At 41.6% G+C, this 26,155-nt stretch overlaps 1 protein-coding gene across 3 annotated transcripts in view; it reads left to right on the forward strand.

Moving 5' to 3' along the window:
* The first annotated feature begins 1,321 nt into the window (after positions 1-1,321).
* The window catches only part of LOC143288468 (uncharacterized), a 35,962-nt gene continuing 11,128 nt past the window's right edge, over positions 1,322-26,155 (forward strand). For 2 of the 3 annotated variants that reach the window (XR_013056110.1, XM_076596990.1), the window contains exons 1-4: positions 1,452-1,870; positions 8,072-8,247; positions 11,489-11,604; positions 21,420-21,636. Coding sequence is in view for 2 of the 3 variants with exons in the window: in XM_076596990.1 (XP_076453105.1) it covers positions 1,681-1,870; positions 8,072-8,247; positions 11,489-11,604; positions 21,420-21,636 (699 nt within the window). In the remaining variant the exon portion in view is untranslated. Of the gene's footprint in view, positions 1,353-1,451; positions 1,871-8,071; positions 8,248-11,488; positions 11,605-21,419; positions 21,637-26,155 lie in introns of those variants that run through there. The other variant, XM_076596991.1, reaches the window with a different exon arrangement.

Consider the following 26,155-nt stretch of genomic DNA (forward strand, 5'->3'; position numbering starts at 1 on the left):
AATCAAAAATTCTTTTGGCATTCACGATCTTGCTCTTTCCTGGTTTCAGTCCTACTTAACGAATCAAACCAAGACTGTACTGTGTAAATGGCAAATATTCGAACGAAACTCCGTTATCATATGGTGTCCCACAGGGATCAGTCCTTGGCCCTATTCTGTTTGTTCACTGAGTATGCTACCCCACTGTCTGATGTAATAAACAGTCACTGTCTCTCGCACCAGGGCTTCGCTGACAACACCCAAATCTACCAGTCGGCTTCTATTGCTGAAACTGATAACTTGAACTGATGACACACACGTGCAAAACTTGAGTGTATAACAGACTTGACGTCTTGGATGACCTTCGACAAACTACAGCTGAATGATGAAAAGACTGAACTGTTGCCTGCTTGCCCCAAGAAATTTATGAACCACCCGGAGTGATGGCCTAGAGGTAACGCGTCCGCCTAGGAAGCGAGAGAATCTGAGCACGCTGGTTCGAATCACGGCTCAACCGCCGATATTTTCTCCCCCTCCACTAGACCTCGAGTGGTGGTCTGGACGCTAGTCATTCGGATGAGACGATAAACCGAGGTCCCGTGTGCAGCGTGCACTTAGCGCACGTAAAAGAACCCACGGCAACAAAAGGGTTGTTCCTGGCAAAATTCTGTAGAAAAATCCACGACTTCGATAGGAAAAACAAATAAAACTGCATGCAGGAAAAAATACAAAAAAATTAGTCAGGCGCTGTAGTGTAGCGACGCGCTCTCCCTGGGGAGAGCAGCCCGAATTTCACACAGAGAAATCTGTTGTGATAAAAAGAAATTCAAATACAATGCCGGTTAACAATACTGTCATTCCTGTCTCCCACTCAGTGCGAAGCCTCCGTGTCTGCCACCTTGGTGTGTTCTGGTTTCGAGTTGGGTAGCCTACATGTTCTGTCGTGGAGAGGCTGTTTGCCGTGTGTGTGTGTGTGTGTGTGGCGGGGTGCTGGTGAGTGTCCGCGCATTCGCGGCGCGCGTGTGTGTGTTATTTCTGATGAAACGCGCTGTAAAAATGTCCATTGTTATCATTATTATTATTGATATGAATTTCACAATAACTAACCATACCCAAAAATAACTGTAGCCAGATCCGGCCACTGAATCTACACAAATTAATATTAAATTACATTTTCTTCTCCTTATACACCTACCCACCCACCACCTTTAACATTTTGAATCGAATTGTGTTTTGATTTTTGTCCGACATTAATTTACAAATCTACAATTTTCTTGCATGTGTGTCTCGGTGTGCATGCGTGCATGCGCATGTGTGTGTGTGTCAGTGTGTGTGTGTGTGTGTGTGTGTGTATGCACGCACTTTGTAACTTGGTACACACGTTGGTTTTTGTTTGTCTGTTTTTTAGTGCGTATACGTCCGAGTCAATGTGTGTGTGTGTGTGTGTGTTGGCGCGAAACAATTAAGTCAGCTTCACATGCTTCGTGTGTTTCAACGGGCTGTGCATCGGTCAGACAACATGTCCGGTACTGGCGTGTTGTCAGTAATAATTATTGTGCAGGGTTAACCATTCTTAGACGTGACTAAGGTCTAAAAACAAGTTGGGACACGAAAAGCCGAGTGAGGTTGAAACGCGATTGCACAAACATGGCGTAAACACAACAGCCAAAACTCGTCTCCCAAGGGAATGTGAACATTTGGATGACAAGCGGTTCCAAGAAAAAGAAAAAGAAACATATGATGGCACAAAACAATGGAAACGGCGTTGACGACAGGAATTCTTCGCCAAAACTTTCCAGGGAACAAGCACACAAGGAACGCCTAAGCAAGAGACTGAGTTACATTTTACGCTATGCGGCACGGAAAGAAGGACTGCAAGTCGATGACTCTGGTAACTGCATTTCATATTCTGGTGCGACATTATAAAGTGTTTGTTCGTTCTTCAATTTGACGTAATGTTCACCGATGCTGAGTGAAAAAACTATGGTAGCTGATTGGTGGTGGGGTGTGCTCCCGTGCTCGAGTCACAGTGTGTGTGCACGCCCTTTGCCACTGTTTCATTTGTAAAAACAAGAGAGGCAAGACCTTCAAGACTCACTTGTGATAAGCACTCACTCTAACAAAGGAATAATTGGAAAAACAACATCAACCTTTTGCAAACAGATTATCTGGCAAATTACACAATGATGTGACCTTGACCTTTGACATCTTAATTCACAAAACATTGAGGTTGAGAAATTAGGCCAAAACAAATCACTGCATGGTATACTTTGGTGAATGAAAATTGGATATAAAATCATTGTATATATATGTGTGTACCTTGTTTTGTTTCTCTCTCTCGCTCTCTCTTCTTTTTTTCCCAAGATACCATCAGGGCAGAATGGTTAAGCAAATCTGTTTGTTAGCAAGTAGTCAGCAAGTATCTTTGTGTAAGTGTTTATGTAATTCAGTTTTAATGCATTATGTATTGACGTAGGTTGGTCTTAGATGTGATATCACCTTTTTTCGATCAGGTTATTTTTAATCCCGACGTGTGGGTGTGCGTGCGCCTGTATGTGTGTGTGTGTGTGTGTGAGGGTACAGTGTTCTGATGTGCATGCGTAAGTATATGTGTTTATGTCCAAATGGAATTCTATGTCAGAAATATTTTAATTCTTATGTATTTCTGTTGTAGTACAGTTGACATCAAATGCCAGTTTGTGTGAGTGGGTGTGTGTGTGTGTTTGTGTCTGCAAGGGAGGGACATTGTGTGTGAATGGGTGTGTATGTTTTATGAAATGCATCTTATTTTAATCAAACCTTTGTTTACTTGATATCCTTTATCATTAGATTTATTTTGAAATGTGCTTTTTAATATATATATATATATGTATATATATATATATATGTATATATATATATATATATATAGAGAGAGAGAGAGAGAGAGAGAAGAAAAAAGAAAAACAAACACATCAATCTGTCAAATATTCCAAATTTTCAGAACGGTCACATTCCTTCCTCAAGGGATAAGTTGTTTACATGTTACCAGGGTCACTCTTACGCATCTGTTATGACGCAAGCATGCCATGACGTACATGTTGTGATGCAATTTCACTATGCCAGGTTTCGTCTAGAGCCTAAAGAATTGCAATTGTCTATTTTCTTGTACTGTCAAAAAATAAGTTCCTTAAAACCTAACTTGAATAACTCAATCAACAGTAGAGAAATAAAACGATAAATGATAATAATAAGAAAAATGAAATAAAAATCAATGATAAATAAAGAAAGAAAATAAATAGATATTTAAAATAAAGAAAGAAAGAAAGAAAATAAAGAGGGGGAGGGGGGGGGATAATCAAAAGAATATTAATAATAATAATGATAATTGAATTAAAAAAAATTAAAAAGATAAAAAATTAATTAATTAATTAAAAAAAATAACAAGAAAAAAAGATAGATAAATAAATAAGAATGAACAGGAAAAAAAGAAAGAAAAAAAAGGGAGGGGTGTGTGTGTGTGTGTGTGGGGGGGGGATGTGGGGGTGGGGGGGTTACAATTATAAACAGTCAAATTGTTGAGAACAATGGGCTGCATTATATATCTATCTATCTATCTATCTATCTATATATATATATATATGAACACACACACACACACACACACACACATACACACACATATATGAACAGATTGGATATTTTTCATTGACAGAAAAGTATTAAAGTGTTTTTAAGGCATGTTTATATTCAACTTGATGATGAAAGGCACTTTGAGCAGCATTGGTACTGGATGTCATGCCATTGAAAAATTATGTATTATTTTTAAACATTTTATTACCATTATGTATATGCCTTTGTTCAGTACTCTGGAGGGTTGGGACTAGATGTAAAATAAAAGCACACCAGTGTTTATCTAATATCCTAAGAAAAACATTTCTTCTCTCTCTCTCTCTCTCTCTCTCTCTCTCTCTCATAACCTCTAAATTTGTAAATTTTATTTTCCACATAATTTTATTTTGTGTTCAAAATCCACATGTATACACAAACTACATTAGATATACAAATCATGCTACAGAAATAACACTTTACTGGAACAAATCCCACTTCACATCTCCACCATACACACCCACACACTGGCACATACACCAAAGTATACAACACTGAACAAATTCAGGACAATAAATGTTTACGGCCAACAAGAATTGATTGTCCAGAACACAGAAAAGATTTATCAATTATGATGCAGTAAGCAAAGACAATGTTTGACAGTGAGAAACAAGAGGCTGATTCGGTAGCAGCCATTGCAGTCAGGGACCTCCGCAACATGAATTCAGTATAAATTTTTTCAAGATATATTATGGTATTAAGGTATTAAGTGTATGATATGGATAGTGTTGAGTAAAGTAAACTGTTCACCTCATCAGTCTTTTGTATGTGACCAGAAAGCAATAACACACAAGGAAAAACCAGTCAATGTACCTCATTCTCCTCTTATAGTATACTGCGGTTCTTATCCACCAACTGGGCAAAGGATTTTCAATTTGAGAGGGTTTCAGTCATTAGAGCAATCATCTATGGCACAATCATCATAACTTTCTGTGTCAGATGAACTCATATTGATGGTGATATATCGATGTTCAAAACTTCTGCCAGCAGTCAACATGAAACTTGGCAAAACATTGTGTCAAGGTCCATCTCATGACCTAAAAATTGTTTGTGTTTACAATTTGAAAGTTGAAGAAAAGTTGAGTTTGTTGTGAAACTGATAAGATGTAGGGCCAAATCAAAGTAGAGAAAAGTGTTGTATGAGGTGAAAAGGACTTATATTTGAGAAGGTGCAAAATTCATGTTGCTGTTGTACCAAGGGAGCAAACTGGTTGGGTTTTTCCACTGCTCAAGATATATGTTTGGAAATGTATGTGGGTTTTTCTTTTCAACTGACAATGGTGGCAACTGCAATTTAGATTTTGGAGATCTTGTTATGTACATCACAGAATCCAGTTGACTGGTGTTAGTTGCTTTTTTTCTTTCTTTTTTTTTAACAGCAATTTGTGACATAATGCAGTAAGTTATGAGACATGAACAAATCTTTCTTTAAATAAAAATTTAACAGCCTCCTTTCAGTCATATGTTTTTGTGAGTTATTGATTGAATGTAGCATTCTAAGCAGAGAGGCTATATATATATGAAAAAAGATGCCTGCCTTCAAACTCATGAACTAATGCATGTGCTTACTGAGTATTTGTAAAGAGGTGTGTAAGCCCACGATTTCTCACAATCCCACGATTTCTCCCACTTTGAGAGAAAGCATGGGGTTGCCCCCATGATTTCTCTCACTTTGAGAGAAATCGTGGGAGTAGGAGAACTCTTGGGATTCGGAGAAACCTGTCACGTTTTCTCTCATCCCCACGATTTCTCACAATGTGTGTATACTACATAGACTCACATGTTCTCTGTCTGACAAAGATAAATATTATGGTTTGAACATTCATGTGCAAACTGACTGAACAAGGGAGAGAAGAGAAATAACAAGTGTATGTGAATGTTTGCAGGTTTTAAGGATATATACCACTTTAAAAAAAAATTACATTACATACAAATAATGAGTTTTTAATTCTATATCCTTGGAACTTCTGTGCTCCTCTTATTGTCTATGCTTATATATATTGTAAAGAAGTCAGGTGAAGGTCGAGTTCAAAGGGGAGACTCAAGTCTTAGACATTTGTATTATAAGTGACAAACATGATAAGCAAGAAAATAATCAAAAGAGTAAACAAAAAACAAAAAACAAACAAGGCTTGGACTTCAAATTTTAAACTTACATGGTTAAGAAATTTTTTATTGTGAAGGCTATCCAGGATATCTATAATGGAATTAAAGCATGAGAATAAGTTTTGGTTGTATACCTTTACAAAAATGACAGCTTACAAGCAATACTGTGGTAAACGCAACCAAAAACTAGTCCTGAATCATTAGCTAAACATGTGTAACAAGATTTCAGTTGGTGGCCATGATGTCTATTTGATGGTGCTCCATCTGTCCTGAAACCTGCTTGTTCTTCAGCAATAACCATCTGTGCTTGAGATTTCATCTGTTAGTTGGGATTATCATTAAGTGTGCTTATGAGAGTAATCTACAAAAAGTACCCCTAAGGTGGAGTACCATTAAAGAGATATTCAACCTGGAAGCAGTCTGAAAAGTACATCCAGCACCAATAAAACCTGTACCACATATTTATTGATAACAAATTTCAAGAAGGTGTGGCATGCTGCCTTTTAGTCTACCATGAGGATGTATAACATCAGTGCCAACTTTATCCGAGTGATCAAGCAAGTGTACAACAAGGCCACAAGTGCTGTACTCCTGAATGGTAACAAGGGAGACTGGTTCCACACTATGGTTGGAGTGTGTCAGGGATGCCTACTGTCACTCACCCTTTTCAGTGTCTTTCTGGAGAGGAAACTCTTCACCAGCAGCACCCTTGGTATCACTTCAGACGTCAAAGTCAGCAGGACAAGTTTAGAAACAGTGAAGATATTCACATACCTTGGCTCCATCATACTGGATGAAAGTTCAAAACCTGAGATAGTGACAAGCATTGCACAGACAACAGCTGCAATAGCAAGACTCAATACCATCTGGAGAGACAAGAACATAGTCTGCTGGCCAAATTCCACCCACTGCACTTTCTTGCCTTGTCAGTCTTCCTTTATGCCTGAAAAATTTGGATGCTCTTGGCAGACATGCAAAGAAAAATCATGGCAGCTGGAATGAGATTCTACAGAAGGACTTTGAGCAACCACTACACAGGTCATGTGACAAACAAAGAGGTCTGCTGCAAGATCCAACAAGCAATAGGACCTTATGGTGACCTCCTCACAGTTGTCAAGAAACGAAAAATGAAGTTGTATGGCCATGTTTCCCACTCAACAGGACTTGCAAAGACCACCTTGCAAAGGACAGTCATAGGAAGCTGCAGATAAGGAAGACAAGGAAGAAGTGGGAAGACAGTATCCAAGAATTGACAGGTACGAACCTGGCAGAATCCCAGAGAGTGATGGAGGACAGAAACAGGTGGAAGAGAGTGGTGGGATTGTCTTCACTAGTACCCCAGCAACATCAGCAGATGTTAAGGGATAGGTGGTTGTGGTGGTGGTGGTAGCCATAACATACTGAAATGCACATTTCATTGCACATTTCTTGACAAACAATTAATGGGGAATATTTGAAACAGAGTTTGACACAAAGTATGGTATGAATGTTGGTTTCATCACTTACGCAGGTTACGAAGCAGCGTTAAAAAAAATTATATTAATACTTTCAGCTTACAAATAGAAGATAATATAGAAGATAATAAGACACTGGAAATAACTACTGCCCGCTTAAAAAAACACCTTTTTGGTGCAGTAAGGCATGAAACTCTAATACTATATGCTAATTTCAAACAACCTCTTTCTGAACTACTTTTGAAATTGAATCAAAAGATTGCATCAAGAATGGCTTTGTCTTCTTGAAAATGCACAAGAGATCAAGATAAAATGGGTTCAGGTGCAGATAATAATCAGACACTGGCAACATATATATTACAGTTCTAAAAGAAATGAAAATTGCTGAAGATGATTGCTGCCCCTCAGTATCTGAGAGAAGTGTGTGTGTGTGAGAGAGATTAAGTAATGTGATAGGTTTAGTCTTTGAATCTGTTTTATGCTTCTGTGCGTTAAAATTGAATCTTTTTTTCTTCTTCCTTTTGTAAGTTTTAGTGAATGCATTTATGTGTTTAATGTTTATTGTAAAGCTCTTTGAGCTCCCTGCAAGGGAGGGAAGTGCTCAACAAATATCCATTATTATTATTATTATTATCATCATTATTATTATATGCACTTTCTGTCTTGATTAAACAAAACATGAAAGGAAGAGTGTACATAATTATGATTTTACAGGACACATGTATTTGAAATACCGGAGCCTAGAGTGCTAATTAGATGAGATGTTTTGTTTTGAAAACTGTCTCCCATCATGTCAAGATGAGCAAACCATTTAAAACAGCAAACATGATAATCATGCCAGCAAACAAGACTAAATCCTTCATATTATCTTTGTGTATTGTCAGGGTTCGTGGATCTGCATGAGTTGCTCTTGGTGCCCATGCTGTCCCAGTACTGTGCAGAGGAAGTCATGGCAGAGATTAAAGATTCCCAGTCCCGTAGAGGCAGTCATCGCTTCGAGTGTCGCATAGAGAATGGCAAAGTGTTGGTCCGTGCTTCTTATGGAAGGAGAATGGAAAAGGTGGGTAAACTGATTCTACACTATGAAACAAATAAATGTATACTTGCAAGATACATCTCCAACATACACCCAAAAATGGTAAACAATGCTAAATTTATGAAATTGTAAACATACATGTGGATGAACACACTCACATACATGATCAAGATCTGGCTATAAATACACTGCAAACAGAAGAATGCATGTATCCACACACACACACACACACGCACACACACATATAACTGCAAACAGAAGGACACATGTATCTACACACATACACACACATATATACACACACATACATACATATATATGTGTGTGGGTTTAGATACAAGCATCCTTCTGTTTGAAGTGAATCTATGGCCAGATCTTGATCATGTATGTGAGTGTGTTCATATATATATATATATATATATATATATATATATACATAGGACATACTATGATATATATATATATATAGAGAGAGAGAGAGATGTGGCACAGCATGCTAAAACGAGGCTGAAGTCATTAGGGTCAAAATAATGAAAATCAAGATTTTTACAGATTTCGCATCTTTGAAGTCTTATCTTTGCTGTTGGTAAGTATTTTAGTATAAAATTGCCTGGAACTGTGGTATTGTTAATGTTTTCAGGTGCATGCGCTGTTGGTACTGCTACACACATTCCTAAGTTGCAATTTTCAGTGCATTTGACTCAAGGCTTTTCTGAAATTACGTCAGACGATGATGTGGCAATACACTTAATGGTTGCTGTTAGTAAACAGCATTTTGATCTGGGATCTAAAGCCGAAGATCAAAAGATTGATCAGTATTATGGGACATATTTTTTGTTCAAACACAAATGCATCCTTTGTCTCTTATTAAACATTCACTATCGCCATTGACAGCTCTCTTGTAGCATGATGTCATTCCTCCACTCTCCATTCTTTTTTTTTGTTGTTTGTTGTTTTTTTTGCTGCGCTGTCAATTGCACCATTTCAGTGGCATTTCTCCCACGTGGCTTATTGAGATTCCCCCATACAATGCCACACCTGGGTTCTTCCGTCACAGTTCCAGCATCTGCAGTACGCAGGGAATCATCGCTGTTAGGCGCCAGGAGGCCACACACCAGAGGAGACTCTGCACTGCTGCTGAGTCACTTCAGTGGTGTTCAGTGGTGCCTGTTCTGATTTAATGTACTTAGGCCACCACCTACTAAGCCCCCTACTAACGGCAATAATGGCTCAAACAACAGCCCCCATGAATCTGCCGCCACTTAGACATTGACAGGACTCACCCCAAGCACGGAAGTGGAGGGGTATCGAAACTGAGGTCACCATGAGAGCAGGGCATGAAAGGCCACAGACTTGAGACTGTTTTGTTTATATTGATGATGATGAAGGAGGAGGACGATGATGATGTTGCTGTGGAGGTCCATTTTGGTTTGGGACTGCATGACAAGGCTGTACTCTATGCTTCCTGTCATAATGATATCCCGGCATTTACCAGGCTTTAACCAGGCCCAAGAGATACAGACACTTGCAGTGTTGGTCACTCAGTAATTAGAGCAACACACCTAAAGACACATCCTTGAAGTGGATGCTACTCGACTGTGTGGTCCCAGTCTTCCCATTTAAACCCACAGCACACTCAACTCTGAGTAGGAGCTGGACACGGGCCGAAAAACCCACCTCCGCTGGGATTTGAACCCATGTCCTCCCAGCCGTCAGTCCGCGACGCTAACTACTGCCACAGCAGCTGGTCCACTCGCCATTCTTGACTTCATTTGAGTACAGAAAGAATATTAATTTTCCCATGCTTTTTTTTTATATATAAATTTATAGTTTACTTAATTCTGAATCTTTTGATACCATATACATGTTAAGATAATTCTTGTTCTGAAGTTAGAAGCAGGCAAATATATGGGTTTTTTCATAAACCAATTTCTCCTTTTGTTCTTTTTGGGCATACCAATTTTGAAAAAAATATTTAAAAAACCTGTGATAGATCAGTTTCTGGGGTTTTTTTGTATGTTAATCTATGAATTTTAAACTTTCTGAAAATACATGAATATATATATAAAAAAAAGATTGATTCCAACATAAGCTGGGGTTCTGTGTGCAGCAATATCTGTCTATCTATCTATATATTTTTGATGCATATATATATATATATAGAGAGAGAGAGAGAGAGAGAGAGAGAACTCAGAACTGAAAACATTTTTTATTCGAGGATAAAGAATTTAGGCCTAGCCTGTTCTTCCAATCTGTCCTTGCTAATCTACATCCATTACAAACAGCGCACACATAAATGAAGGGAAAAAATATTCATGCAGAAAGACATACATAATGAAGAATACACACACACACACACACACACACACACATAGAGACTAAGATTAACATATTGATAGGAAAATGAGACAAAAGAGAGGTGGAGGGAGAGAGAGAGGAGTGAGTGGGAGAAAGAAAGAGATAGAGAGAGAGAGAGATGCCATCAGTGCAGAACTACCACAAACATTCGGGTGTTTAAAAGGTACAGTATTGTTACTGCCTGTGAAATCTACACATGACTAGTGGAACACATACTATAATGACTACTACCATCACCAGTGTTACTTGGACATTTGTCACGATCATGATAGAATAAAATGAATAAATCTGTGCATGCATACAAAATAGAATGAGAAGAAAAAAAAAGAGAAGAAGAAGAACAACATCAACACCAGCAAGAACAACTAATCAAAGAATAAGTGAGACATAACTGCCCTCTTTGTTACTGCCAACTGCAATTTAAAGATCAGGGTCAGTTATGGTTAGAAGGGTTGAAGATATTTAGGCAGACTGGTTTTGAAAATAAGTAGAGAACTGCCCGTTTGTATGTGTATTGGAAGGGAGTTCCACTCTCAGATATACTTTAGCAGATGTGTGAATATCATTACTGGGTCTTTAAACTTTATGAACGCTGCAGCTTCAGTATATTGTACTTTTTTTTTTTATATATAGATGTTGTAGTTTCCATTTATTTTTAGATGTAGAAATTTAGTTAACTTGCTCTATTTGACAGATTAGTACACATGTCATTTGTATTTGTGTTATGGATTGTATTCTTGTTTTTGTCTGTTGTAACTTTTTAGAGCTCTCTTTCCACACACACACACACACTCTCTCTCTCTCTCTTTAGGTTGTGTTTGTGCTTTGGGCTTAAACTTTTAGTATAGTACTGTATAAATCTATTCTATAAAACATATTTATAATTGTGAATGATTCATTTCAACAGAATCCCCACCACGATGACAGCCAGGTTTTTACACTGTTTGAGAGCAGTGTCCAGGTGATACTTAACAACTTGGGGCAGTATGACTTGGAGAACTTTCCTGATGATTACCTTATTGGGTATGGTGCTTTGCATTAGACCTAGGAGTGTCTGTGTAATGTGTGTGTGGACAATTGTAATTGTGTCTAGTGTTTGCCAACTAATCAGGAACATAAATTGAAGGAGTAGGGAGGATGGCAGGTGAGAGTTTTTTTAACAAAAAAGAATGGGTGGATGAAGAGGTGGGGCTTTGCTTACCGAAGACACCCATATTCTCTCTCCCTCTCTCTTTTTCGCAGGGAGCAGGATGCCAGTCAGATGTGCATGTATGCTTGCATCCTTGTGGGCATGTGTTCATGCAAGCAGATGCATGTGTCTGTATGTGTATGAATGTATTTCCTTCGTTACACACACACATGCATGCATGCATACATGCACACACACACACACACACACACACACACATATGAGTCAGATGTTTGTTTTATTGGAGCATGTAAGTGTTTTGGAAGGACTCAGGCAAAACAACAACAGATGAAGGGCACAAAGTGTATTACAGCAGAAAACAAGACAAACACGAAGAAGGCATGGGTTTTCCAGCCGACAAAGACATTGTGGACACAGTTATGGGATGCTGCCCAGTTTCCACCAGAGTGATCATCTGTCTAAAGGCAGCACCCTTTAATATCACAGTTGTGCAGGTGTCTGCATCCGCATCCAACTACAGTAAGGATGATATGAAATACTTCAACAATCAGCTTCAAGAAGTCATTGATGAAACACACAAGAAATATGTCTCAGTGGTACAAGGTGTTTGAAATGCAAAAGTTGAAGATGCTTTGACACACTGGCATGGCATCTTCAGACCTTCCTGCAGCTGTCTGACAAAAGAAAGAGGACTCCTGTTTCTCGAGTTGAACAGCCACCAACAACTAGTCATAGTTAACACTCTTGGCACTCACAAACCTTCAAGACGATGGACATGGCACAGCCAAGATGGCCAACATCACAACCAGATCAACTTCATCTGGGTCCCCTAATGCTTCTGATCAGGAGTGAACATGGCACACACCTGCACCTTCCCCAGGGCAGATATTGGAAGTGACTGATTTGGTGATGATGATATTTAGAATGTGTCCAAAGAAGATCACTAGCCAAAGTTCACAAGACTGCAGTTCAGCTTGTAGAGATTAAAGGACTCTGCAGTAAAAGAAGAGTTCCGAGCATTGACTGGAGGGAAATTTGCACCTCTAACATTAGTCGAGAACAACATAAGACTTGGAGTCCACAGTCAACACCGTTCACCGCAACAGTACTTGAAACAACCAGTGAAATCTTGGGAAAACAGCACTGAAAAAGCCATGGGTCACAAGAGCTGTATGAGCTGTGTGATATGAGACAAGAACTGAAGAAAGGGAAAGGTGACCTAGGAGTCCAGAAGTAAAGAGAGGCAAATAGCAAAGTCAGGAAAGGAGTGAAGAAGGCATTGAGCATCAATGTACAGAAATTAAAGAAAGCCTGAACATAAAAATAACACCAAGAAAGCTTACAAAACGGTTAAAGATCTTACCACAAAAAAATGGGGGAAGACCTACAAGTATTCAGAGCATGTCAGGGAAGTATCTTACTGAGGAAAAGGAGGTACTACACAGATAGAACACTGCTCGGAACTTTTTAACCACCAGCTCAACAGAGATCCAACAGTGCTAAAATATCCACAGCCAAGACCAGAAGACAACTCACACACCATCCTACTTGAGGGAGTTGAGGCAGCAATCAAGGCAATGAAATAAGGGAAATGAGCAGGAATTCAAAGCTTAGCTTCAAAACTGGTTCAGGGAGTGGCAGTGATCTCTGCTCTCATGAACTTCTGCAATGACATCTAGAGCACTGGAATATGGCCAGCTCCCTGGACACAGTCACTTATCACCCTAGCAAAAAAAAGGAAAGCTTCACCTATGCCAGAACTATTGTACCATCAGCTTGCTAAGACATCCAAGCAAAGTTATGCTGAAAATCATTCTGAACAGACTGAAACCTCACGCAGAGACAGTTATTGCCAGAGAACAGGCAGGTTTCAGGACAGTTCAGAGCGCCATCACAGAGACATCTCTCTCTCTCTTTGGGTTTATTGGTGTACCTGCTTGCCAGACCAGCACAGGGGACTTTTTAAAGTGTAGGGGAGTTGTGCAGTCTCTTCTCCATCCTCTCACCTTCTGGGGCTCATTGTCCCACAGGTACAGTAGCTGCCATGTGTAAGACAGCCCCAGGAGGTGCAGCAGTGTTGTTCAGAGTATCTGTCTTCTAGAGGGATGGCTGACCAAGGCTGAAGAGTTCCATATGCCCTGCATTTTGTGCATAGCTGGGGGTTTGGTTCATGAATGCCAGGGCATGTCCACATGCCAGTGCGCCTGAGAGTGATCTGTGAAAAGTACCTCCAGCAACAACAAAACCTGTACCACATATTCATTAATTTCAAGAAGGCCTTCAAGAGGGTGTGGCATGCTGCCGTATGGTCTACCATTAGGATGCACAACATCAGTGCCAACATTGTCTGAGTGATTTAACAACTGTACAACAAGGCCACAAGTGCTGTACTCCTGAATGGGAACAAGGGAACCTGGTTCTGCACTACAGTTGGGAGTGCATCAGGATTGCCTGTTGTTACCCACCCTCTTCATTGTCTTTTGGGGGAGGATTACGGAAGATGCCTTGGAAGATTGTGAAGGAACAGTTTCCACTGGGGGAAGAACAATTACCAATTTGTGTTTTGCAGATGATATTGAAGGCCTTGCAGGGGAGTGAACATGAATTTGCAAGCCTTGTGGAGCATCTGGCCTCGCGCTGGGACTATACGGCGTAGGGGCGCGTCCCCCGGGTGGCAAATGGGGGAGCCCTCCCTTTGGGGGTTGCACCAAATGATATGGAGTAAGGTGCCATGGACCCACATAGTCTAGGAGAAGGGCAACTCTGATTTCAAACCCGGGCAGATGGAGTCCGTTAGCCTCAGCAGGCAGTCCTTCCAAGAGAAGGAAAACTCCCAAGAGAATACCCGGCCAACTGTAAACCGTTACCAGAACAGGATATCACCGAAGACGGTGCCACAGTGGCCTCTCTAAGGTGCGTGATCTAGTCAAAACCGGCTGTGCATGCACTCTACGACACATGGCTACACAGACAACGTTAGACCGATGTGGTATTGTCTTCCTGGACCATGGCTGGGGGGAGACGGTGCCGGGCCCTCAGCCTCAAAGGGGCCCATCCACTACTACCGACCACGGACGCGATCCTTCCCAGACTCTTTGGGGAGAACAGAATGGAGCACATGGGCAAGCAGCACTTCGTATCGTCCACTGGAATGCGGAAGGAGTACAGCGCAAGAAGGTTGAGCTCCAACGGTTTCTGCGTGATAATGCAATAGATGTATGTTGCATCCAAGAGACTCACCTCAAGAACACTCACCGCTTTTTCATAAGAGGTTACGAGTTGTTCAGACAAGACAGAGAGAACAGACCAAAGGGAGGCCTCATCACCCTGGTAAGAAACAACATCCCAGTGGCAGAGAACCAGAGTTCTGGTCAAGCTGATCTCGACACAGAATTTCTGGGAGTCAAGTTATTGTTGCCAGGCACGTCAGTGACAGTCCTCAATGTCTATTCACCTACAAACCAAATACAGCTTGACTCTATCCTCGTTGACTCCCACAGCTGGATCATCACAGGAGACTTTAACAGCCACTCACCCAGCTGGGGCTACCAAGATCTTAACAAGAAGGGAGAAGATGTGGAAAACTGGGCAATCAGTAACCAGCTGACCCTCATCAACAGTCCAAAAGATCCACTTACATGCTACTCACGAGCATGGAGGACCACAAGCACTCCTGACCTGGCCTTCGCGACAGACGACATCCATAGCATTGCCCAGAGGGAGGTGTCGCCCCAGCTTGGAGGCAGCGACCACAGGCCAGTGATCATAACAGTACAGAGACATTTTGAAACCCATCCCACCATGCTCCCAGCAAGCTGGAATTACAAGAAGGCAAACTGGGACCTTTTCAAGCACGAGGCAGACAAGAGGACTTCTGCGCTGACACTGTTGCACCAAGACATCAACGAAAATGCCAAGAATTTTAATAAGGCAGTATTAGACGTGGCGCAGGCAGCTATTCCACGAGGCAAACGCAGGAACTACCGTCTCTACTGGACACCTGAGCTTGACACCCTACACAAGACCCTCAGTGAAGCCAGGGACATGATGGAGAGCTCCCCCACTGACGAGAATGTAGAGACACACAACAGAGTGAAAGCTGCGTTCATAAAGGAAAAGCTGCAAGCAACACGCAAGAGTTGGGAAGACAAGACATCCTCCCTGAACACGGAGACAGACATGCAGGGGCTCTGGAAGCTGACAAAGAAATTGAATGATGACAACCCCAGCAGAGGCAAGACCGTCATCGAGCAGGACAACCAGCTGAAAACAGAAAAGGCCGCAGCCAACACTTTTGCGGAACTGTACCGAGAGGAGAGTACGATCCACATGACCAGACAGCACATCAAGCAGGTACGAGAGGAAACCACGAAACTTATGACATCAGACCCACATGGCATAGATGACAGCTGTACGAGCGAACCATTAACCATGAAGGAGCTGAAACACGGCATTCGCAAGCTGAAGCCCAAGAAAGCTCCGGGGCCTGATGGTGTCACTGGCGACATGCTGAAGCACCTGGGACCAGCATCCAGAACAGTGCTGCTTCAGATCTTCAACTACAGCTGGACATAAGGAGTTGTGCCTTCCATCTGGAAAGAGGCAGAGATCATCCCGATCCCAAAGAAGGGAAAGAATAAGAAGGACCCCCACAGCTACAGACCAATCAGCCTTCTGAGCTGTGTCGGCAAGCTGCTGGAAAGGATGGTCAACCACTGCCTCACCTTCCTCCTGGAAACACAGAACATCCTTTCACCTACCCAGACCGGCTACAGAAAATTCCGCAACACAGAAGATCAACTTGCCCTCCTTGTCCAGGACATCGAAAACTCTTTTCAGGAGAAGAAGAAGACACTGGCTATGTTTTTTGACCTGTCGAGAGCATTTGACAAAGTGTGGAAGGAGGGCCTCATCCTGAAACTTCTCCAAGCCGGCGTACGTAGCAAGATGTACATGTGGATCCAACACTACCTCTTCGGCAGGACCGCAAGGGTCAAACTAGACGGCTTCCACAGCAGAAAGGTCAAGCTACGTGAGGGTGTCCCCCAGGGAGGAGTGCTTTCCCCAACATTGTTTCTGTTGTATATCAGCGACATCAGAGACAACATCACGAAGCACGTATCCAACAGTCTGCACGCAGACGACCTGGCAGTATGGACATCCGCTGAACACACCAGCACGGCCTCCTACCGGCTTCAGGAAGTCGTCAGCAATATCACTCTACACCACAAAAACCAGTGCAACACTCTTCTCTCTCTCCACCGCCAATGAGCAAGTCAAGCTGAAGCTCCAGGGTCAGGTTTTGCCCCAGACGGATATACCAACATTCCTTGGCATCAAGTTGGACACCCGCCTGACCTGGAGGCCCCAGATTGAGGAGATGGAGAGGAGAGGCATCCGCAAGCTAGCCCTGCTGAAGAAGCTGGCCGGGACGACTTGGGGAGCAGACAGCAGGCTTCTCGCCAGGGTCTACATGGGAGCGGTCAGACCCACCATGGAGTACGCCTCAACCTCGTGGGGCACAGCCTCCAAGACCAAGAGCCGGCTCGACAAAGTCCAAAATATGGGACTACGCCTCACACTTGGAGCCATGAGGTCCACGTTGATCCATGACATGGAGAAAACTGCTAACGTCGAGCCCCTGGAGAGAAGACGTGACCTGAAAGTCCTGATGCAGGGAGAGAAGCTCAGAAGACTGCCCTCACACCACCTACACCACAGACTGGAGCAGCCCACCAAGAACCGTCTCAAACGTCAGAGCCTCAACCACCAGCATAAAGCACTCAGAGCACAGCACAGCGATGTTCTGGCGGCAAAAGGGGAATCTTGCACTGACTTGCCTTGCCTGACTGGAGGCTCGGCCAAGAGATAGAGGCCACCATCAGCCTCAGAGTTCCTGGCATCACCACCAAAGACCAGCAACCAGCTACTCTCAGGATCCTGACTCAGGCCATGATAGAGGAGTCCTACCCAGCCAGCTCCTGGACCCATGTATACACGGACGGATCAGCGGAGGAAGCCACACACAACGGAGGCAGTGGTGTCTACATCAGATTTCCCGATGGAGAGCACAGCAGCATCGCACTCCCTGGAGGAAAGCTCTGTTCCAATTTCAGAGCTGAAGTCCTGGCCATTAAAACAGCAGCAGAATTCCTCTCCTCCTGTGGAAAGCCCCTTGGCAGCATCTCCATCTTCACTGACTCCATGTCCACACTCCAGGCCCTTGACTGCCCTGATCCTGGTCCACTGATCCAGTCCCTTAAGGTCTCCCTCGCAACCCTTACCCAAACAGCCCCAACGACCCTTCAGTGGGTGCCAGCACATGTAGGCCTCCCAGGCAACGAGCGTGCAGACCACCTTGCTAAGGAAGGAAGCCAGCTCACACAGCCAACCGTTTTCCTGCCATGTATGAGGAAGTTAAAACTCTCCTCCGCAGCAGATTCTGAAGAGGCTGGGTCATCCTGAACGGAGGCTACCAGGCACACCAGGATCCCATCAGGGCACTGGAGAGGAGACACCAGACTACCATCTACCGCCTTCGCACAGGACATTGCGGCCTCCAAGCACACCTGAAGAGGATTGGAGTGGCAGCCACATCCCTATGTGATTGCGGCCAGGCTGACCAGACTCCATCCCATATTCTCCAAGACTGCCCCCTGTATGAGAAGATGCAGCAGCAGTCCTGGCCTGGGGGTGCTGACCTCAACACCAAGCTCTGGGGGACGGTAGCCGATCTTTGCCGGATGTCCGAGTTTGTGGCATCCCTCGGACTTCGACCCTGACTGCGTAGCTGTCGAACACAAAGGGAAAAGGAAAAAAGTGGGGCATCTGGACAATGTGTCCTGTGCATTTGACATAGAAATCAGTGCCAAAAAGACTAACTCATGATTAACAGCACTTTAGGTATCACTTCAGACATCAAAGTCAGCGGGAAAAGTTTAGAAACAGTAAAGACATTTGAATACATTTGCTCCATCATATCTGATGAAGGTTCAAAACCTGAGATTGAGACAAGGATTGCACAAACAACAGTCATGAAAGCAAGACTGCAAACCATCAAGAGAAACTAAGAACATAAGCCTGCAAACCAAAATCCACCTACCATAAAGTTCGGTCTATTGAGCGCACTGGTATATAAGCCGCACCCACTAAATTTTGGAAAAAATTTAACTTTATACATACATAAGCCGCACCGGTTTATAAGCCGCACTTATTTCCGGTACCGGAACACATACTGATACTAAGAAAAGCTGTCGATACTGTAGGTTATGAAATAAACTCGAACGGGAACAACGCAAAGAAAAGCAAGCGAAAATACTGCTAGTGCCACAAAAAAAAAAAAAGAGAAATAAACAAAACGAAAATAAGATCCATGATTTGGTGATAGTCACATTTATTCAACGTCATCCTGCTGACTGAATTCACTAAAATCTTCATCTTCAGTGTCCGAGTTGAAGAGAACCAGCACAGCTTCCTCCACCACCTTAGGTCACTGACTTAGCCTCGCTTTCACTTCATGAAGTGGAGGTCGCTGCTGGTTCGTCGCTTGCACTGTTGTCTGCTAGGTCAATTGCCTTCAATTTGAAGGCTGCATCATAGGCATAATGTCGCGTTTTCGGCATGATGAGGGTGTACGCTTGAGCAGAGTAGAACTGAATGCTGATCTGAAGGCTTTAATGTGTGCGGATTTGATTTATAAAACGTGAACAGTTAGCACACTATCCTGAAGCTCATCCAAAAATTCATGGACAGAAATCATGATTTTGGTGAGTTGAAGGGCAGCAAAGAATAGACGAGAACGTGACACTCCCGGGATCATTAAAATCCGCAAATAAGTCGCATCATTGTATAAGCCGCAGAGGTTGAAGCTGGGGTAAAAAGTCACGGCTTATAGACCGAACTTTACGGTACTGTGCTCCCTTGCTTTGTCAGTCTTCCTCTGTGCCTGTGAAACTCGGACGCTCTCTCAGCAGACATACAAAGAAAAATTCTGGCAACAGAAATGAAATGCTGCAGGAAGATTGGGCATCCACTACTCAGATCATGTGATAAATAAAGTTAAGAGGTCCGCTGCAAGATCCATCAAGCAATAGGATCTCATGATGACATCCTTTCAGTCGTTTTGAAATGGAAAATGAAGTGGTACAGACAAGTTTCCTGCTCAACAGGCCATCATGCAAGAGACAGTCAGAGGAAGTCACAGCTACAGACAAAGAAGACAAAGGAAATGGTTGGAAGATAATATCCAAAAATGGACAGGCATGAACCTGGTGGAATCCCAGAGAGCATGGAGGACAGAGGAGGAAAGTGGTAGCTAAGTCTTCACTGGTGCCCCAACACCAGCAGACCTCAAGGGATAGATGAAGGGGTGAATTTAAGTGTAACATGAAGGTACAATAACGTTTGATGGAAAATGCCCGTGCAAAATGCCATGGTGGCTACTTATAATCTCAGAAGAGTGCCACTTCAACTGGTTTTTGTTTTTGTTTTTGATACTTATGTGTGTGTGTGTGTGTGTCTGTCCACAGTACTCTGAAGAATGTGCATTTCAAAGTGTTTTTGCACCAGAAAATGTGTCTTTGGGACCTTTAAGTATCTAAACACAATGAGAAAAACTTAGTTATTCTATATCAAATCATCGCAATTTTTTTTTCTATGTCTTTACAAACCTGCATTGCAGTTCTGTAATAAGTGCAGGTGCAGCAAGTAGAATGTTTGCTACATTAGTTCATGTTTTGGTGAAATGTAGTGGGGTTTGTTTTCTTGAGTGCAGTCAATGACATTCAGGGTTCAAATTCAGTGGTTAATGATTGGAGTTTTTGTTTTGTTTTTTCTCACTTTGCCATGCAGGCCAATTTTTTTGTGCTGATTTAGTATGTGTTTGTATGCTTTCTATTAAGATGATAATATTATTATTATTATCATCATTAGCACTACTACTGTGATTACAATATACCATGGGTTTGATTTTAGAGTAAATCTTAATAATGTGTTTTTATTGTTATGGGAGCTTGTTGAATAAAGGAGGAATAAGGTTGAGTGGGTTGGAAGTGCAGACAGAGATGGGGAAGGTGTTCTGAGAGAGTGAGGCAGGAGATTATGGAGGAGTTTGTGGCTTAGAGAGGGACAGTGTGAGTGTGTGTGTGTGTGTGAGTGGGTGTGAGTGTGTGATTGATACAGTGAAATGCATACTTTCTTAACTTAATCTGCCTTTGTTTAATTTTGTTTTTTTAGACAATAAACCAGTCTTGAGATCAACAAGTATGTGTATGTTACATATTAAGATACATGTTCTGAAATCCATGTCAAGTTCTTGTGAAATGCATCACCAAGTTACTATCCACAAGCATAAAACTTAATCAGTTCTAAAAAGGACTTAGCAGTTGAAAATATTGCATAAGAAGGTTTATTTTTATTCATAACTGTGTTCATGTTCAGAATTGCTAGAAATACACACTCACACACATTCACACACACACACACACACACACACACACACACACACACACACACACATGTACACCCACACAACACATACATTCTACTTGATCATTTATACCATTGTATCATCAGATAATGCCACACTAGAATGAACATGAATCAAAATGCTATCATTATTATTTTTCTTTAGGTACTGTTCTGAGAAAATGTGATTAATTTTGTGTCTTTGATTATCTTTCCATGACAGTTTTATGTTGAATCGTCTGGCAAGACAGAAGAAGCTGAATAATGCATCGCTCAAAGTGTTGCTGGTGCCTGCACTGGAACACTTAAATCTGGAAGATGTTTACCTGACACAAAACACGCTGCGCATTGTGTATGCCCAGTGTCCACATCTCAAGAGTCTCAGTCTGCGGAACTGTAGCTACATTGTAACCGACAGTTTGCTGAACCAATTAACCAAGGTAAACACATTTTTCACAGTATTCATCAAATGCATTCCAAGTGTTTTGGTTGTAATGAACTTTGACTGCCTTCCTTTATGTGCTTGACATGTGGATGAGACGAAACTCATACAAATTCCTTAATAATTGCCAAATTAAGAATCTTCATCAAATCTGAATGAATTCAATATTTGTTTAATCTTAGGAGAGGGTTTTAAAGTTTTGTTAAAAGCAAGTATTTTTTCATGTCAGGTCAGTTTTAAGAATAAATGGTTTTCTCCAACTTAAAATTGGACATCTGTATGTTTGTTCAGTACAAAGTAGACAAACAAGAACAATACAGCCGACAAGAGAACGTTAAAATCGTCGGCATTCCAGAACAAGACAACGAGGACCTGGAGGAGGAAGTCTTCCAGGCTGCGGGCTGTTCCATCAAGCCCAGTGAAATAGCTGTTGTCCACAGGTCTGGCCAGAGGAAGACCAACAGCCACAACTCCACTGTTTCCCGTGGCAACGCTCCCGCTGGCCGACCTGTGCTAGTGAAATTTGTGTCTCGCCGGACAAAGGTGACGTTGATGGAGAAGCGATGTGCCCTGAAAGAGACCCAGGAGTTCAAGAAAGTCTTCATCAATGACGACCTGACTCCTCTCCGCTCCAGACTGCTACACGTGGCAAAGCGCAACAAGGCAGTTGACAGGGTGTCGACAGTGCATGACGGTCGGATCCGCTGTATCCTCAAGAAGACGCCGGGCCAAACCACAAATGTTAAGGTCATCCTGATTGACAACCCTGATGACCTATTCCACCTTGGTGTGGACAGTGTAGACTTTGAAGCTTTGGGTCTTCAGCATGTTGTGGGATAGGGGTGCGACGGAGGGCAATGCAGTTTTCTTTCAGAAAACGGTCAAAATTTGTTACCTGACAGTTTTGTTGATTGTTTTATTTCACGTGATTGTTGTTCTGCTTTACATGATTCTTTTGTGAACTATTCAAAAAGCTCAGATGGTGAAAGACATAATATAAGCTTTGTATCACTCAATGTTTGTGGGTTGCGAAGTAGGTTAAAACATAGTGAATTTGTTACACACAATAGTCAGTTTGATGTTATTTTATTAACAGAAACAAAAACAGACAAGCAAGATCACTCATTCCTTGAAAATGTTTTCAATGAACTTGGGTATACAATACATGTTTTCAGTCGAAAATGTTCATCATACCAACGTTCAGGTGGTGTTGCTTTTGCATACAAAAAGAAATATTGTAATTATATAACCACTCTACCAAACAAAGACAGCAACTCGGCATGGTTCATGATAAAATCATCTTTAACGGGATATGATAAAGATGTGTGTGTTGGAGTGGTTTACATCCCTCCTGAAGGATCAATGTATAGTAGTGTTGATATGTTTGATGATGTTGAAAACATGCTCTTTGATATACAGAGGAAATATGTCTGTTGTATTCTGTTAGCAGGTGACTTTAATGCTTATACAAAAAATTTGAAAGATTTTATTGATCAACATCAGAGTGACAGTAATGGTCCATTCCATGATTTGATCAATGTTTTAGATGAGCAGTTATATCCAGTTAAGTGTAGACATAATCAAGATAATCGTCGACCAAACAACTATGGGTATAGATTGATTGACTTGTGTAAATCATCTTTATTGTATGTTCTTAATGGAAGAGCAGGGAGAGATGATGGAATCGGAATGTTCACTAGTAATGGCTGTACTGTGGTTGACTGCATGATTGGATCCCCCTTTTTGTTCACAAAAATAACAGATTTTACTATTTCCCCATTTGATGCTTTATTATCTGATGTACACAGCCCATTGATCTTGTCTCTGGCTACTGAGTGTCACATATTGAACCACAAAAATCATACTGATATGGCTGTCATACCGTGTCATAAAAAATGTGCCACATCAAATTTAATAATACGAAAATGGGAACACGAAAAGGCTGCTTCTTTTCAAGAAAATTTGTCAAACGCTGAGCTTACACACTTAAATGATGCAATTGATGCTGCTGATATTGACGTCATAAATGATAAGCTTGCAAACATTCTGATTCAGATAGCAAAAGATACTCTCGGGACATATCAAATTCATACTTCTAAGACAAAACACAGAGATGGTCGCAGTTGGTTTGATTCCACATGCAAATGAAGCCGATCAAAATATTTTAAAACTAAACACAGAGTAAAAAAAAGAAATTCTAGTGAAAATAGAGACATGCTCAAAAGAGTCAGCTAAAGTTACAAGTCCGTTTTAAAGAAAGCAGAAAAGTCGTGGAGAAAAAAATAGCACAGAGAACTATGAAGTTTACGCAAAAGCAGTTCAAGAGAAGTATGAAATAGAATTAAAAAGAAAAAGAAAACATCATGTCCCATAAATTTAGAAGACATGTTTCACCATTTCAGCAACCTTAATGTTAATGAACATATTGACAGAACAACGGCAATGCACATTATCAATTTAGAGGATAATGATGATATTTTAAATGCATGTATTACTGAAGATGAGATTACTTCAGCCATCAAAAGACTGAAGAAAGGCAAAAGTGCTGGTGAAGACATGATTCGTAATAAATATATCATTAACAGCGTTCCTTTGCTGACAGAAACATATTGTAAATTATTTAACAAGATACTAGACGAAGGTGTTGTACCAGAAAAATGGGTATCCGGCTTGATATTGCCATTGTATAAAGGCAAAGGTGATAAACTTGACTGTGATAATTATAGGGGAATAACTTTGCTCAGCTGTGTTGGAAAACTGTTCACTAGTGTTAAATGCTAGACTGACTGATTACATCAATGTAAACAATATACTTTCAGGGGCCCAAGCAGGATTTAAACAGTCCTATTCTATATTCGATCAAATGTTTGTTTTGAAATCACTAATTGATATTTTCTCCATGAAAAAGAAGAAACTTTACTGTGCTTTTGTTGATTTTAAAAAAGCCTTTGATTCAGTTTGGAGAAGTGGGTTATGGCAAAAACTTGTTCATGAAGGCGTGAATGGTAAAATTTTGCATGTCATAATGAACATGTATGATAGAATTAAGTCGTGTGTTTTAAAATGGTGAAAAATCTGATTTCTTTAGCATCTGTAAGGGTGTACGACAAGGAGAAAATCTCTCGCCTTTGCTTTTTTCTCTGTATCTCAATGATGAGGCGTATTTGACTGAGCATAAGAGTCCATCTGTTGATCTTTTATTGAATGTTAACATTTCAGAGTTAGATAATTACATGTGAATATTTGTACTGTTGTATGCAGATGACACAATTTTACTTTTGGAGACGAAAGAAGGATTACAACAGTCCCTCAATGTTTTTCACAAATATTGTTTAAAATGGAAACTAGTGGTCAATGTAAAGAAAACTAAAGTGATGATATTTAATTCTACAAACAAGTTAAAGCCTGTTTTTAAGTTTGGTGATGCATGTTTGGATGTTGTCGATTCTTTTAAATATCTTGGTATCGAATTTAGTAGAAACGGAACTTTTTACAAAGCTAAAAAATGATTTATGAACAGGGCCAAAAAGCTCTGTTTTCGTTACTTCAGTCAGCCAGAAATCAAGATTTTTTTGTTGTTGTTTTTTTTTTTTTTTTTTTTGCTGCCCCATCATCTGCACCGTTTCAGTGGCATTACTCCCACACCGCTCATTTAGATTCCCCCATACACGGCCACACCCGGGTTCGTCCGCCGCAGTTCCAGCGTCGGCAGTCCACAGAGAACCATCGATGTTAGGTCGCCTGGAGGCCACACACCAGAGGAGACCCTGCACTGCTGCTGAGTCACTTCGGTGGTGTTCAGTGGTGCCTGTTCTGTTTTAACGTACTTAGGACACCACCTACTAAGCCCCCTACTAACGACAATAATGGCTTAGTCGCGGAGCCAGACTGAGTGAGTGTCTCTCCCAGAGTGGAGACCGCCACCACGTCCCTCAAACAACAGCCCCGCCATGAATCTGCCGACACTGACGACATTGACAGGACTCACCCCAAGCACGGAAGTGGAGGGGTATCGAAACTGAGGTCACCATGAGAGCAGGGCATGAAAGGTCACAGACTTTGAGACTATTTTGTTTATATTGATGACGATGAAGGAGAAGGAGGATGACGATGATGATGACGATGTTGCTATGGAGGTCCATTTTGGTTTGGGACTGCGTGACAAGGCTGTACTCTACACTTCCTGTCATAATGATATCCCGGCATTAACCAGGCCCGAGAGATACAGACACTTGCAGTGTTGGTCAGGTAATTAGAGCAACACACCCAAAGACGCATCCTTGAAGTGGATGACACTCGACTGTGTGGTCCCAGTCTCCCCATTTAAGCCCACAGCACACTCAACTCTGGGTAGGAGCCGGCCACGGGCCGAAAAACCCACCTCCGCTGGGATTTGAACCCGCGTCCTCCCAGCCGTCAGTCCGCGACGCTAACCACTTCGCCATGGTGGCTTTACATATCATTCTGGACATGTACCAGTCTATGATTGTTCATATTTTGTTGTATGGTGCAGAAAT

The sequence above is a fragment of the Babylonia areolata genome, chromosome 12, assembly GCF_041734735.1.
Source record: "Babylonia areolata isolate BAREFJ2019XMU chromosome 12, ASM4173473v1, whole genome shotgun sequence".
Classification (NCBI taxonomy): Eukaryota; Metazoa; Mollusca; class Gastropoda; order Neogastropoda; family Buccinidae; genus Babylonia; species Babylonia areolata.